Source organism: Semicossyphus pulcher, unplaced genomic scaffold (genome assembly GCF_022749685.1).
Source record: "Semicossyphus pulcher isolate SPU_LCO1_2020_fin unplaced genomic scaffold, fSemPul1.0.p SCAF_17, whole genome shotgun sequence".
Taxonomy (NCBI): Eukaryota; Metazoa; Chordata; class Actinopteri; order Labriformes; family Labridae; genus Semicossyphus; species Semicossyphus pulcher.
Window position 1 is genome coordinate 3,613,418 of NW_027211681.1, and position 16,310 is coordinate 3,629,727.

The 16,310-nt window shown below is 41.3% G+C and overlaps 1 protein-coding gene and 1 long non-coding RNA gene across 4 annotated transcripts; one reads left to right on the forward strand and one right to left on the reverse strand.

Annotated features, from left to right (window-relative positions):
- The first annotated feature begins 176 nt into the window (after window positions 1-176).
- On the forward strand, window positions 177-10,676 carry dennd1c (DENN domain containing 1C). 3 transcript variants are annotated; one of them, XM_069666826.1, is made up of 23 exons: window positions 177-335; window positions 780-844; window positions 1,371-1,414; window positions 2,659-2,708; window positions 2,797-2,916; window positions 3,025-3,094; window positions 3,176-3,256; window positions 3,352-3,417; window positions 5,049-5,102; window positions 5,241-5,351; window positions 5,638-5,738; window positions 5,846-5,891; window positions 6,000-6,101; window positions 6,482-6,607; window positions 6,774-6,875; window positions 7,083-7,173; window positions 7,660-7,700; window positions 7,795-7,845; window positions 7,921-7,968; window positions 8,076-8,183; window positions 8,409-8,491; window positions 8,586-8,799; window positions 8,878-10,676. In XM_069666826.1, exons 1-23 carry the CDS (start codon window positions 319-321, stop codon window positions 9,748-9,750), a joined length of 2,664 nt encoding a protein of 887 aa, XP_069522927.1. In that variant the 5' UTR covers window positions 177-318; the 3' UTR covers window positions 9,751-10,676. The 3 variants fall into 3 exon arrangements, with proteins under 3 accessions (XP_069522927.1, XP_069522928.1, XP_069522929.1); XM_069666827.1 differs by having other exon boundaries at window positions 3,361-3,417; XM_069666828.1 differs by lacking the exon at window positions 3,352-3,417.
- A 768-nt stretch (window positions 10,677-11,444) lies between these two features.
- On the reverse strand, window positions 11,445-14,204 carry LOC138595422 (uncharacterized). Its single transcript, XR_011308473.1, has 3 exons — window positions 14,064-14,204; window positions 11,913-11,980; window positions 11,445-11,463 (listed from the first exon to the last, which is right to left on the reverse strand). It is a non-coding gene; the product is annotated as an uncharacterized lncRNA (long non-coding RNA).
- Window positions 14,205-16,310: the final 2,106 nt, after the last annotated feature.

Genomic DNA, 16,310 nt, shown 5'->3' on the forward strand with positions numbered 1-16,310 from the left:
ATAAATACAAGGGTTTGAGTCTGAAGGGAAAGAAGGAGTCAGTAAATCTAAAGGACAAGTGGCTGAAGGCTGAGATGTTAGAGCAGAGGTCACACACGTCATACAAATACACCCACACTGACACAATACATACACTGAGAGATCAGGAAGTGTTCTGTCACTGCGTCGCTGATTGAGCAGACTGCTGCTTCTGCTGTCGTCTGCCTTCCTGTACATCACTGCTCCATCAGAGGGATGACTTTTACACAACTGGCCCGCTGACGACCTCCCGGCCTGCCCTCCTGGACAAACACATGGACACAGACACATTCAGACAGCATGGGCTCCAGACTGAAGTAAGTTAATCAGACTTCCATCCTCATCGCTCTGCCCCTCACTCTGTTCTTGTGGTTTTTATTACTTCCTCTCACAACTGCACAGGAAGTTTCCTGCAGCAACTCCTGTGCCCTGTATGTGTTGCCATACACTTGATGACAGAAACAGAGCGTAAATGTTCATCAGTACTTGTTTCCTGAGAGCAGCTTTTACATGTTTTAATGATATCTCACTTTTTATATAACTATCCATCAGTCTGCTTTTTCAGCATCAGTTTCCCTTGAAGGTATCTGGTCCACAACATCCAGGAGCATCTTCTTAACTTTGAGAAATTATGATTTGATTAATATGATAAATGTTAGTCAGATCTAGTCAGCATCTGAGCCTTAATGTGGACTTGTTTTGGTCTGTAACACACTGTAAATATTATCTCACATCAGTGCTGTGAACCTTTTTCCTGTCAGACAAAACCCTGAGCAAACCTTCTACTGGTTCTTTGAAGCTACGTGCCCCGTAGCCAGAGACAAAGGTGAGTCTCTCCCAGCTGACACCAGGACCATGTGTTGTCTGAATAGAAGTAAAATGAAACTTGTCAGCAACAGAGAAGCTGAATAAAATTGTTCCTCATATTCTTCCTGTTACTCTATTTACGTCTCTGTTTCGTTCTGTAGTTGTCCTAATGTATCACAAAACATTTAGCTGACTGTAAGCTAACATCTGAAGCTAGCTTTAAACATAAAAAGTCACTCTTATGAATGTTTGTGTTATTAGATGATAAGACGCAACACTGAAGGTGTATCTGCTAAGCTGAGAGTTTCTCACACTTCCTGTCATGTGACAAGAAAAACCGCACAGCCTGTCTAGTCACACTTGAATCAGATGGGAGCATATTAGAGTAACATGGTAGAGAGAGCAGCTGAGTGCGTTACTATTATACTTTTTAATTGACTGTAAAATTAAGATGTTACTTTAAAAAATGACTTTGTAAATAGAGTTAGCTTGAAGTGTTAGCAATAATTTTCAGATGTGTATTAGCTAGTTTTTTATCGTTACAGATCCTGGTGTCCTGTTTCAGTTTCCAGAGGACTTCAGTGATGAGGTAGCTGTTCATGTTTCCTGCTCCTGGAAGTATATATTTGTGGATACACAATTGTCTTAACAAATTGATTATGGCAGCTTTATTTTAGCCATGCTAACTGTGTGGCTTTAGCAATGGTTATAGTTGGGTCAGAAAATCCCCAAAACAATTGGGTGAGCTGTATCATGCCTGTCCTGACTTTTTATCTGGCAACATCAGGTCAATCATTGTAAAACAGATTATTCCATTAGACTAAGCTCTACTTTGTTTTTAATGCTAGTTAGATATTATTATAGGCTACCTGCTTGACTGAAAGATTGCATTTATGAATCTGTGTTAATTCTGGCAGCTATTTTAGATTTTGTTGTAGCCGAAAATGCTTTATTGTTGAAAAGACAAAACATTTTGGTTCAGTTTTTAGTCAATACAAAGTCATCACATTTTAGTCATTCCTTTTAGTCAAAACGTTTTCTCTCTTTAGAAAATATGGCTTACCCAGTAACAGGACTGCATTGCTTGTATTTTGACAGCTGGATTAGAAGCACAGTGGGGGGAAATATCATAGATTTTGAATGTCTGACAGCCCGCCACAAACATTTCAGTCCTGTCTCGTTAACGAAAACAAAACAAACGTGTCGTCGGAGTTTTTATTACCAACAACCTATTTTAGCTCGTCAACGTCTCATCTTCCTCATGGAAAAAAGATTGTTGACCAACATTTTTCGTCATTATTTATGAATATTAGCATTAGCACGCAACTAGCATGTTGACTTTTAGCTTAAAGCACCACAATGCATAACTGTAGCTTATGAAAGCTTTTTTGCCTCTTAGTTCAAATAGAAATGCATTATACATTTGGCATGCATCTACATTTTAATTGTCACCACGCTGAAGTGTCAAAATTCAGAAGGAAATGCAGTCAGTCCTTTTATCAAAGGTTGTCTCTGGAATGTTTCCAACATAGAGTGTACAAATAATAGACGTAGCCCAGCTTACATCACTCTTTGGTTTGTTGACTGCTTTTTTTTTAGCATTATAGCCACCCCCATGTTTTTCCGAGGGTGGTGCTAAAGAGCAGCAATGGGTCATCAAAGGTCAAGTTATCATAGCTATACAACCTGCAGATTATTTTAATCTTAGAGCCAAGATATTCAAAGAGCTTGGTGAACATACAGTGCTTTCAGAGACCAAAAAGCTTCCACAGTAGATTTTTACACTTTTTAGGTGACTTTTCACATTACAAACTAATTTCTATCCAACTCTAGGAGTCTCGTCAAGCATTACCCAGGTTCTGCTTCCCGTATGACATACAAAGGTGAGTATAAACTGGCTTTATTTCTATTATAGTCTTAGTCCTGTCTGTTTTTCTACATGCTCATCTTATACCACATTCACCCACACAGAGCGAGGGAGGGAGTGGCCGTGCAGCACTTTACTTTTGTTCTCACTGACCTTGAGGGATGCCAGCGCTTTGGCTTCTGTCGTCTCACCAACAGCACACACACCTGCCTCTGCATACTCAGGTACACTTGTATGACTGTCTACTAAAGTGTGCAAGGGGTGTATTGAAAGGTTATTCTCTTGCAAAGTTGAACCATATCTTTAATATGAATATAAACATTTGGTTACAGTTATCTCCCATGGTTTGAAGTGTTTTACAAACTTCTCAACAACTTGGCTGATTACCTCACTAAAGGACAGGTGAGTTTTATTCCTTGTGTCTCCTCTTTCACACACTTGTATGAGTGTCACTAACATGACCATCATCATCTTAATCAACAGACCAATGAGATGAAAGCACTCCTGGCTGCGCTCTACAAGCAGCCCATCCCACTGGCAGCTGGATCCGTCACTCTGCAGATGGTAAGTCTCCAATTAGCCAATGAGAACTGAGAGTCACACTTGACTTTATGTGGGGGGTTTTTGTCAGTGGTTAGCTTGTTGTGTTTTTCTCTGAGGGAGAACAGCTATTGGTCAGCACAGAGGTGTCCCATCCGGTTGGACACCCAGAGGGACAAGAGGGGGTGAGTCCTGCAGGAGGTCATGTGCTCTGGAATAACAGCCAAGCAGATGCAGACTAACTCCTGCTGGAAAACTTTGCTGCCTATGCTTGGTGGCAAAAACTGTATGGACCAGTGACTGTATACGTATAAAGATAGACGATGCGTCTCCTCCTCCTTTTGTTTCACAAATAACAGAGCCAAAATACCCCGCAGTTGGAGCCAGAGTCTGGACAGTAGATATCGGCTGGGTGAGCCCCGCTATTGACATCCCGCCCCTTCCGTTACCCAAAACACACATTTAATTTACTGAAAAACAACAAATACCCCTCATGTCAGTGCATTCAACAGCAGAGCAGCTACTGGTGTTGGTTTGACGCAGAGACTCACGGTTATGGAAAGTTCAATGACTTTAGTTGACTTCGTTCCCTCCTGTCTTAAACCTTGCTTGTGTTGTATTAACGCTCAGATGTTCGTCGCTTTGGACAAAAGCGTCCGCTAAATGAAATTGTACTCTGCTAATCCGGAACAGGTCGGCTGCAGGAGCCGACCTGTTCCGATACACCCTTTTTTATATAATCAAATAACCAATTAAAACTGAACTTCTTAACTGAACGTCAGCATGATAATAACTAACTATAATGACTGAAACATGTGATGTATTGTGTTGTTTTTATAGTTTGACTCATGTCCCATCTGTTAACATGGAGGAGGCAGGCTTTATGACCTATACAGCAGCCAGTCAGCAGGGGGCAATAGAGATGTTTTGGCTTCACTTTTGGGGAGCTGCCGTGTCGTCCATCTTTTTATACAGTCTACTGTGTGGACTAAAACCTGGTCACTCACCCGACTTGTTAAATGTAAAGGCAAAAATTAACATGATTTGCACTAACAAAGACATTAATTATGTTCACTATTTCTATCTTTAACACATAATTAACCCATTGTTGCACTGACAACATAACAAATGTTCTGTCTTGTTTGAAATGCCTGCGTGTTGTTTTAATCCACTGTTGGCTGAATCTTTTGCACTTCTGAAGAGTTTCATTCCAAAATAGGAAATGAAAGAAGCATTTACTCATCTTTAATCACTCTGGTTTGAAAATAGAGGAAATATTTTCATGTGACTTGGTTTGGCCAACACCACAACAAGTGCAAATTAATGATGTTGTTACAGGTTGAAGAAATCTGGTTTGCACTAGCAGTCACTTAGTACAGCTCTATGAAGAACGACAGTGGATGTGGGCTATGTTGGTAAAAACAGTCAAAATCGGGCGCTAGAGGAGGGGAATAATATTCTAGATTAAAAAAAATCACAAGAAAGAAACTTCACATGTGGGGCAGTGGTGGCGCAGAGATAGGGCCCGTTGCAACCAAACGGAGGGTTTTTGGTTCAAGCACAAGCTTCTTCTGTCTACATGTCTTTGGCCATCCCAAAGGCACAGCTGCTGTGTGTGAATGATTATCTTGCATGGCACTAATAAGAATGCGTGTGTGAAAGGGTGAATGTGACATGTAGTGTAAAAGCACCTTGAGTGGGTGGAAGAGTGCAGCCTGCTATATAAGTGCAATCCATTTTCCATTTAACTCTTAAGTCAGCTGAAAGCAAAAACTCTTTTTTTCTCATATTGTTGTGTTTCATTCGTTTGGTGCAGGTTCCTTACTTCATCGCTCCAGACCCCAGAAGTCTCCCCTCCATCCCTGAAAATGTGAGTGTGACAGATTAAACTAGTGTTTGTGTTTTACATCCTTCTAAGCAGGCAGGGATTTTTGCACAACACATTGGCCATTGAGACTGATACACATGCATATGTGTATGTGTGTGTGTTTGTGTGTGGTGTTACCAGAGGAACTTGACGGAGCTGATTGTGGCAGTGGATGTGGGGAACCTGCTCCAGCTCTATGCCAGCATGCTGTTTGAGAGACGCATTCTCATCTATGCCAGCAAACTCAGCACTGTAAGACACACATTACGTTCTTCTACGTTCACATGATTTTATAAATGTCTCGGTGCAGAAGCTTGTTAATTCTCTGGAAACCCACCCTGACCTCACCTAAGCCATGAGAGAAGACTGAAACCACTTCAGCTTCTGCTGAGCAACAGACTGAGAGCAGCTACAATCATCCTTATTGTCACACACTGCACACCATTTGTGACATCCTGCAGACCACACTGACAGGCTTGTGTGTCCTGTGTGTTGTTATTGTCTCAAACAGTGATCTTGTGTTGTGTGTTTTGTGCAGCTGACGTCTTGTGTGCATGCACTCAGTGCCGTGTTGTACCCCATGTACTGGCAACACATCTTCATCCCTATCCTACCACCCCACCTGCTGGACTACTGCTGGTGAGATATCTGTCTGTCTGTCTGTCCATCTGTCTATCTACCTATGTGTGTGTGTCTGTCTGTCTACCTATCTGTCTCTACATTAACACTGTGTTATCTGGTTACAGTGCACCTATGCCTTACCTGATAGGGGTCCACACCAGTCTGTCTGAGGTAAACCCCTGATGCACTGTACTCATACGCTAACTCTGCTCAAACACAACCAAACCTGTGAATGTACCAGGTGTCTGATCACAACACATCACACTGTGTCTCTGACAGAGGGTGAGGAGTCGTGGGTTAGAGGAAGTTGTCATACTGAATGTGGACACAAACACGCTGGAAACCCCCTTTGACGACCTCAAGAGGATACCTTCAGATGTGGTGAGAAATACTCTGTTGGTTTGTGTGCCTCTTTAGTGCCTCCCAATCCACTGTTTTTATAAGACTTTAGATAAGAATATAACTTGAATGTTACTTGAGTAAAGTTTATACCACAGCACAAAGATAAAAGTGTACAGGTGTCCTGATGATGTGTGCAGCTAAAGGAATAAACCAGGAAGTAAAAAAGTCCCTTTTTAACACAATTGAACACTTTAGGAAACTAAACAATCTCCCAGTTCTTGCAGATTTGGGACTTATCAGTGATTATCAGCATGTAAGAAACTATGGCAGAGCAGCTTTAACTCTGCTTCTTCTGCTTGAATCAAAGTAAGATTATAATAATTTATTTTATTTCATTATAAATGGTTATATGCTTCCAGATGTCTGGGCTGAAGGTGTGTTTGAAGCGTCAGGCGGTGACTCCCGGCTGTGGCGTCTCAAAGGCCTTCCTGAAAGCTCAGGCTCTGCTGTTCGGAGGCTACAGGGACGCACTGCAGGGGCATGAGGTAAATCTCTCATTCAAGAATGACTGCAGACTTTAACACCTCTGGATTAATCATGGAAACTGAAAGTAGAGTAGCTGATCAATACTTTGTTGAAATGTATCATTTTCTCCTGTATTTGCACAGGCTGATTTTATCCCTACCTCTCTCTTTCAATCTTTCTTTGCAGGAGGGTGAAATGTGTTTCAGTGAGGAGCTGTTTCTAGATCACAAATCTTCCAGTATGAGGCAGTTCCTACAGAGTGCCATTCATTTACAGTTCTTCAAACAGGTACAGGTCACTTACTGCCCTCTGCTGGACAGATACTGTAACTATCACTGTGGAGAAGGCCTCATTTGGCAGAGACATAAAATGAATGTATTGCAGGTTTCTAAATCAGACCTGGTACTGAGATATTTTACATGATTTTAACCACAAAATATTATATACGTTCAACTCTTAAAACTCTCATAAACGACCAAATCTTTGTTATTTTAGTTCATCGACGGGCGCCTGGATATTCTGAACAAAGGGAAGGAACCAGATGATCTCTTTGAGGAGGAGATCCTGAAGTGTGAAATGACAGCAGGTGTGTATCTATGACCCCGTTCAGACCTGGTATCAACATGTGGTTTTTGTGATCGGATCACAAGTGGACAGCCTTAAGTACGAGTACAAACACACCCAGGACGGATTGAGATGCGATCACTCGGGCAGATACGGAGGTGGTCTGGGACGCATTTGTGAGTGAGTGAGTGAGGCGGCGGCGGCGAGGGTCAGAGACGTGATCCACGAGCAGTTCCTAATAGTTTAAATGAATGCAGCGCAGTGGTGAGACAGGTGATTCATCTGTCCGTGTTTCTCATGCTCTGCCCCTGATTCAATAAGGCCATGATCTGTCCTTCCATTTGAAAGGCTTGTTAATGCCCGAGTGTGAACAGCTGAGCTCAGAGCTGTCTTCTTGTGATCAGATCACAAGAATCACATGTTAATACCAAATGTGCACAGGGTCTCACATTTCCTCTTACTCACCTCTCATGTATCCTCATTCCTTTGTGTCTCTGACTGTTTATAGGTAGAAGCAAATCCTATCAGCAGCTCGTGGGTAATTTAAAGGTAAGCTCTCACACTCTTCACTGAAATATTTTCCAAGTTTGTTTCCACCTTGTTGAAAAAGTGCAACACAGATATGTGCCTGTGCTTCTGACAGAAGGGTGGAGGAGCACTCATCCTCAACATGAGGTCCAAAGCAAACATGAAGGTGAGTACAAGCCAAGATGAATCCAGTCCGTGTAACCAAAACGTTCCTCTTCATAATCATGTTCATGTCTCCCAGGCCAAAGGTCTCACCAAGTCTGGTCTGAAAAACCTGCTGATGCACAAGGTAGGTCAGTGATTATGTGGGTACGGGCTTTCATCGATACAGATTCTGGTTTTACTGTAAAACTTCTTCCTTCTGTGTGTGTGTGTGTGTGTGTGTGCGTAATGCAGGCCCACACTGAAGACAGCACCCTTCAGAGAGGAGGATCAGTGTCACACCGCCGAGCCCAATCAGACTGCTTGCAGAACCGCCTGCCAATCACACAACACTTTGGGATGGTGAGATCGAAACACTTTAAATCTCTTATAACATTTAAACAATCCACATATCTCCCCTTCATTACTTACTCTGCCTCTTCTGTCTTATCCTGCTCCTCTGTGCCATTTTGCACCTGTTACTGCTCCATTTCTGTTGCTTTCTTGTAATTTACCCCAACATTCGTCACTTCTATTTGGGGGATGTTGCGTTGCTTTGCTTTGTTGCTCCATGTTGCCTCATGTCAGTCACGTCCCCGTCGGCCTGTTCACAAACATAGGGCTTCCAGAGACGAGGAGAGCATGAAGGACGCTGGAGATTCATGGGACGGGTGAGAGAAAGATAGAAAGGCAGGGAAAAGATAAAAATATGCAGCATGTCGTTTTCTTTTTGTGTAATTCTGTTTTCATTTCTCTGCGCACCAGAGCCATGTCTGGGCCTGTGGTGGAGCCTGACTCTGAGCTCCAGAAAGATGAAGACGAGGGGCAGGATTCCCCGCTGTGTGACCCGGAGGAGATGGATCTGCTCGGGGAGATCTTTGACACGCTCAGCTCCCGCAGCTCCTACGAGCGCGGCTTGCTGTACGGCACACGCAGCCTGGATCTGTTTGGACCGGACAGTCATGACTATATCACAAAGGTAAGAAGATAAGGGACTACAACACACACGCACACACACACACACTCTGGTCTAATGTCTGCTGTTGTTTCCTTCAAGATCGGTTATCCAGCAAACCCCAGCCAGGAGAGCCTGTCTCTGTCCATTAGCGGCAGCGGCAGCCTGCACAGCTGGAACCTGGAAGCTGCAGAGGAGCCGTCTGACCTGATGGAGGACTCTGATTGGCTAAACCCAGACGCCAGTGTCCAAGAAGAGGAGGGGACAGAGAGTCTGCCAGCAGCGTGTGAAGTAGGGGAGCAAGAAAGCGGACAGGAACAGGAAGAAGTGAATGTAGCAACAAACGGGAACCAAGAAGAAGAAATAGAAGACAGAAATGACTATAAGGAAGTGGAGAGAGAGGAAGAGAGGAAGGAAGATGGTCAGAAAAAGAGAGAGAGTGTAGGCGAGGACAGAGTGGAAGAAACTGTGGAGAATCAAGAGGAAGAAGGGTTTAAAGAAAGCAGTAAAAAAGAGCAAAATCAGAGCAAAGAAGTTGAGGAAAAAGGAACAAATGACATGCAGAAAAGTGTAACAAGAGAAGAAGAAGAAGAAGGAAAAGAGAACCAGGAGGAAGAAAGCAAAGAGGTGACAGGATCTTTAAACAAACTGACAATTCTGAATCCCCATCATCCCAACCCCGAATCCCCAGCAGCTCAGGAAAAAAGGAGGGAAGAAGCAGTGAAGAAAGTGCTCTCTGCCGTAACACGCTTCCAGTCTCAGGGGCACAGCCAGAGCTATCAGCTGAAGATCAGGGCCAAAGACCAGGCTGAACCGGGGAGCAACAGCTTTCAGAGCAGGGACCACGCACAACCTCACCCGCCGTGTGACTCAAACATATCAGAGGAGAATAACTGCTCAGAGGGGCACGAGGAGGAGGAGGAGAAGCCGTCTCCGATCAAAGTGTCCGAGCTCAAGAAGAGATTTGAAGGTTAGAGGAGTAAACAGGCGAGTCTATTGATAAAACGAGCTAGAAAAAGACGTGAATGTCTTTATATACTTTAGATTTCTCCTTCTCTCTGACTCTCAGACCCTTAAGGTTCCTTCAAAATGTGTCACACAAGCTGGAGAATATACTGCATTTGTTGCTGGGGAATATCCATCCATCCATTATCGCCTATTGTCGCCTATCCCAGCTGTCATTGGGCGAGAGGCGGGGCACACCCTGGACTGATCGCCAGTCAATCACAGGGCTGACACACAGAGGCAGACAACCTTTCACGCTCACACCTACGGGCAATTTAGAGCCACCAATGAACCCAACGAGTCTTTGGACTGTGGGAGGAAGCAGGAGTACCCAGAGGGAACCCACGCATGCAAACACAGAAAGGCCCACTATGTCTGAACCGGGATTCAAACAAGGAAGAACCTGTCACCCAGTGTTGTTCATATTCAACAGTTTTTGCAGTTTTTTTTCTCTAATGGTATTTTTCAAAATAAAAGCATAAAATCTCCAGACTTATTCTCCGGGGAACAAACTAGCAGACAGGTCACCTAAGCATGATATTTAATTGTCATATGTTATGAAATGACAAAGGATGAATTGCACTTTAAATTAAGGCAACAAGGCGGCATTGAAATAGAGATTAAATTGTCTCACAGTGAGGACAACAAATATTTTGCGTGTAAGGAAATGTACTTTATTTATACATGCATATTTTCTACTAGTGTGTGTGAGAGAGATTTGCTCTTATGCAGCTACTTCCCTCAGGATGTACGTCGCTTTGAAAAAACAGCATCTGCTAAATTAAATTGTGCTATTGTAATTATAACATTCCAACAAAAACTGACACGTTTTAAGGATAATTAACACTTTTTTTTTTCAACAACTCGAACCCAAATAAACTCAACATTTGAACAGTGTCCTCTCCTGTCGTCAATGCTCCAAAAGACTGGAGAGGAAGAGAGCGAATATGTGCACAGTCATGATTTATTCACAGAACTACTTGTGTAACATACATACTGATATTTAGGATTTTCTTTTTAAGACGTTAGGCTTCTCAAACACAACAAAGTGCATTACAGTCATAATCACTGTTTTATACAGAATCCTTCATAAGTGGAAGTAGTGAAAATACATGATATGTTTTGCATAAATACACAAAAGACAGACAGTAAAAATAGACAAACCTCTGTACAAATCCAACACTCTGACAAGTCAACAGCAGAAACTCAAATACCACGCATGTCCTCTTCCACGCAGTGAGACAGGTGATAGAACTGGCTGTCCACTTGTTGTCACCATAAATGAAAAGGTGTAGCACATACAGCGTTTAGTGTGTCTGAAGATTTCTGGTGCAAAGACAAAGACAGGCCACCTCTGGTGTCAGCAGCATTGAAATGTTTGAAAGCAGGAGGTATTGATCCTCAGGTTTACGGTGTCACAGGGGTGAAAGTGTGTCTTTACGTTCCTCATATTAGGCGTTCTTCTTTGGGTAATGGCAGAGGGAGGCCGGGTTTCTCAGATCCGGCCGCTCCTGTTTGTTTCTTCTCCTCTGAGCTGGGCCTGTACGTTCCCTCCATCCTCCTCTTCTTCCTGATCACACACAGCAGCAGCAGCAGAGCCAGGCTGAGCAGGGACAGCACGGTGGACACAAACACTGACACTGCAGGTGGGATTAACACCTGTACCGCCATGGTGAAGGACAGCTGGGGAGGGTAGAAAAAACGCGCAGGTCAGTGGGGTCAGTGAATGTATAACTCCAAATCAAACAGCTGAGCCTTGGTGATGAGTTGGTCTGTAAAATCGGAACAAATTCCATCAAGTATGCTAGAGAGAGCTTTGTAATTTGGTACTAAATGTTATAATCAATCGGTGCATTTCACAATAAAAGCATAAGCTACTGCCCTTGAGTCTTAAGTCAGTTTTCAGAGGGAACTGAATAAGCCAAAGTGTGAAGTTTGTCTACAAGCAAGTCAACGTACGCCAATTTAAATTTTCATGGGTTTAATTTTAAAGTTTCTATTGAAAAACTAGCTGATTTCTTTGTAAAAAACAAGAGTCCACGTCTATATTATAAGGATTTACCCAAGTCTCCCAAACGGCAAACAGCTACACAGGGATGAGATCATCGTGACAATGTTTGGTGTAAACTCACCTCTGAGGAATTTCAAGTATCGATCAGGTCTGTGAGGCCTGTGGTCTTACATCTGGACAAAGAGGCATCTGAAAACAGAAACAGCCAAATCAGTGGTTGATTAAATGTGTTTATTCACTTTGAATATGAGGCAGTTCAACATGCTTGTGATGACATTTGACAGACAGAAAAAGAGGACTATCATCTCAGTGAGTCCCAGACACATGCAAACACAGGCCCACGTTCGGGCCTGTTATCAACATGCGGTTTTAGTGAGTGAGTGAGCCTACACACTAAAATGGGACAACTTGACATGAAAGCAGCTTAGCTGACAACAAAGTATGCTCCTTTCAGGCACACGAGAGCTTCAAAAACCAGGAGGAAGATCTTATCAGCTCTTCACACAGACTGGGGGGCAAGTTAAACTTTAAGAGGCAGCACTCGAGACAAATTTGAAACTTCTCAAACTAAAACTCTATTTTTTAGGCCCCATTTGTATAAAATACAAGAATGCAAAATACAAGAAGCATCATTTACTATGATGAAGTTTAATAGAGCAGCACATAGAAAGTAAAGACAGATGTTAACTAAACCTCTAACACACCAACAACAAAGTTTCTGCATGTTTCACACAGGTAGTGTTTACACCTGGTGTATTGGAATGCATTACATTTTTTAGGGAGGGTCGAAGTTTCTGCTCAGTGAGTGCAATGCTGCAAACAGGCCAAGAAAAGGTATACGGGGGAGAGACGTTGAATATAGAATGATGCGTTAGTATATCAATTAATGCCTTAAAAACACTTAAGAGTTTCAGCATTAGTTGAACAGAAAAATAACTGGCAACTATTTTGGTAACCATTTAATTGTTTGGGTCAGTTTTTGAACAAAAGGCAGCTTGTTAATGTGAGAACAGTTTTACACAGTTCCACACACTTTTGTCACGTTATCTCTGGCTCCATGAAGCTATGATTGTCATTTTATTAGATTTTCTGATATTTTTTGGACAAAAAAAGAAAATGAAAAAAATAAGCAGTTTAGTAGATAATGGAAATAATGCCGAGCTGAATAATTCATCCGATTCTACCTCACAGACCCCAGAGCTATACTATTTTGTCACAATTCACACGTTCAGACTATAGATACCATTTTAATGACTTTTTCCAAATCATAGTTTTCCAATGCTGTTTAAATAAGTGCTTTTTTTGGGACAACACCAATGTATTGGATAAATTATTATTATTATTATTATTATTATTATTATTTTTGGCGAAATAGAGTTCATTTTTGCCATGGCTCCTAATTTAAATCATCACACACATTTAAGTGCACTTTGTCATTTTGAAGGAGACAGAAACAGATCGAGCAGACACAGCTTTCCACAACTTTTCTTTACAGAATTTTATTTTTCACAATATTCAAATTAATTCTAACTTTCTTAAAATAAAACCCCATATAATTTTTCACATTTTTATCATGGTTGTTTCTTTATTCTTGGGGTCCCCAGAGACCCCAGTCAGTTGTCCTTATTTAATATATTGGTATAATGCTGGTTAACATAAATTACACCTATTCTGTGGCTAAAATAAGCTTTGTTCTAAGCATTTATTAACTTTAATAGCCTAAATAGGATTAAAGGAAACTAGTCATAAATTCACGTGCTATACGTTTGCATTGATATTTACCAAAACTGCAGAACAAGTTCCGGTAGGAACCAAAAGCGATAAATATACTAAATTAAATGATGCAGAAGGAAGGTAATAAATTACACTTCGCTCACCTTAAATGTCCTCTCGCAACACTGATAGCCAACACGTTTTTCTTATGCATGTATAGTTTACCTCGTTTTGACTCCGAAAAGGCCAATTTGTTCCCTAACACTCGATAAACTAATCACACAGACACACCTACAAAGTTTAACATTGCCACAGGCGGATGCGTGTCTCTGTGTGTACGGAATGCAGCAGGTCCTGCTCCACCTGTTTAACCGGCGTCTCTCTGCTCAGGTGAACCTGCTGTGAGCTGACAGATGAAACCGCTAAAAGGTAAAGAAACTAAGCAGCTCCCGAAGGCTCCCGTGAAGACGTTGAAACTGTATCGTGTGCAGCTCGACAAACACAATTTAATGATGTTTTTGTACGGTGAGAACGCATGTAATAACTTCAGTTAGACTACCTGCCGCTTCGCGAGGGTCCAGGTGAAACGTCCCACGTGCCCTGCGGTGACTTCTGTTCAAAGGAAGAAGCTCCGACAAACCGACAAAATTCATAATCCAGCAGGAAGATGTTTATGTCCTGGCGGCATGACTGAAACTATTGTCTCTCAGGCTCACCTGCCTGTCCATATGCAAATGAGTATTGTCACGTGCCCCCTCTGCGCCAATCAGAGAGGGATGCATACGGTTGTGTAGTGTGTCGCGCCGTCTCTTCTTTTCTTCTTTTTTACCATCAAATGATCAAAGTTTTAGCAGTTTCCCTTTTTAAATAACGTAATATATTACACTCACACAGAGCACAGGGCTCAGTAGGGCAGGAGTATCTTGATTGATTGTGTTTGCATTGACTTACTAGTCATCACTCACTCTGATACCATAAACAGTTAGGTTTAATCATTAGAGGAAAGGCCTTGTGTGAGTTTAGAAGCTGCTGTGTGTCCGCCGAGGACAATCTGCTCCTCAGTGTCCTACTTTCATTATTAAAAATCAAACAAACGTTGATCCTGTACAATAGCAGGAACAAAGATGCATGCATTGCCACAGCTGAGACCAATAGCAGTAAGCCTCTGTCCAAACTTGATTAAATCAATCTAACAGCACCTCTTAATTTACTATTCAACATTTTCTATTTTGTTTGTTTTCTCTGTGCAAAAACTAGCATAAGAACTACACAATTAGGTTTGGGGCTTATAAGATGCCACGTTTAGTCAATTCCTAGTCTTGTCTTCATAGAGGGGTTGACAGACAGAGCCAGAGTTTCTTTCTGCTTCCAGTCATTTTGCTAAGCAAAGCTAACTCCTTTTAGGCTCATATTTAGGTTTAAAACATAATAAGGGCAACAAACTTCTGTAACTCTCAGAAAGAAAGTTAACAAGAATACTTTGGCTACTAAAATGGAAATTATTCTTTAAACATAAGACAAGTTGATAAAAATATTAAAATTTCCTAGCCTGGAATCACCAGTCTTAAAACAAATGCAAACTTGTCTTAATTACAGGATTGTTTTCAACAGGCACAAACCAAAGTGCATCTGGACGCTACCACCTATCACAGCAATGAAACTTGTGGTGAGGTGCCTGCCGAGGTAAATAGTTCCAACATCCAATTCATATGGCTCCTGGTTCATAATAATACAGGAATGTTTGGCATGACCTGAAAATCTAAATATATTTTGTTGCAATCATTACAGATGTGGATATACTATATATACACTACCAGTCAAAAATTTGGACACACTTTCCCATTCACTTGTATGAGAAAATGTGTCCAAACTTTTGACTGGTAGTTTACACAATGGATACAATCCTCCAACAGATAGCAGACTGTGTGTCATTTTATGTTGGAATATCTGTAAATATTTTGATACGTTTTCAATTGTAGAATATCAAATCCAAATGTGGTTTATGTATGAAGTATCACAGAAATGTGTTTCATTTTGTCTGATTTAGTTGCAAAATGATACAAACTCCCACTATTTCCATTTACTACTTCAGCAAAACAAGCAAAATTATTGATGGTCAACAAATTTGTAAGTTGATATTGCCCCTGTATGTATATGCCATCTATTTTTTTTACCATGTGCTTTTTTAAAAAACTTTTAAATAAAACTTAGCTCTTCAAAAAATAAACTTTTAATAGTTCGTTCATTGTTCAACATTAACCAGAAAACAGTTTTTTAAAGGACACCTTGAACTTTTCTTTTTCTCTTTTCTCTGATTGTGGAAGCACAATGTGAACTGATCAGTCAGCAAATAATATTGTGATCTTACGAGTTGGATGTGACCACAAACTACATTTTGATTGATTTAATAAAACATTTAAATCACAGACTACAATAATTCTTATCTGTTTGTCATTGGAAAAAATGCCCAGTGGCTGAAACTTCAAAACTCCCTGCCAGATACTTTTACTGGAAATGACTCAACAAGCCTTTAACCCAACTAGATGTTTGTGCATGTTCAATATATTTGAATATGTGTCGGCATGCTGATTCAGCTATCTCATAGTAAGAATAATGACTCCTTCGGGGGAAAACACAGGTGTTAGATTATAATTATTAAACATCATAAATGATAACGAACTATTTTTGTCGTGTCTGCATTAAAAAGTTTGTTGAACTGAATGTGAATCATGTAAACCCGCATTGATTTTCTACTGTTTATCTTTTTCTTCTGAGCAGAGATAACGTTTGTCAACTGCTGCTGGGA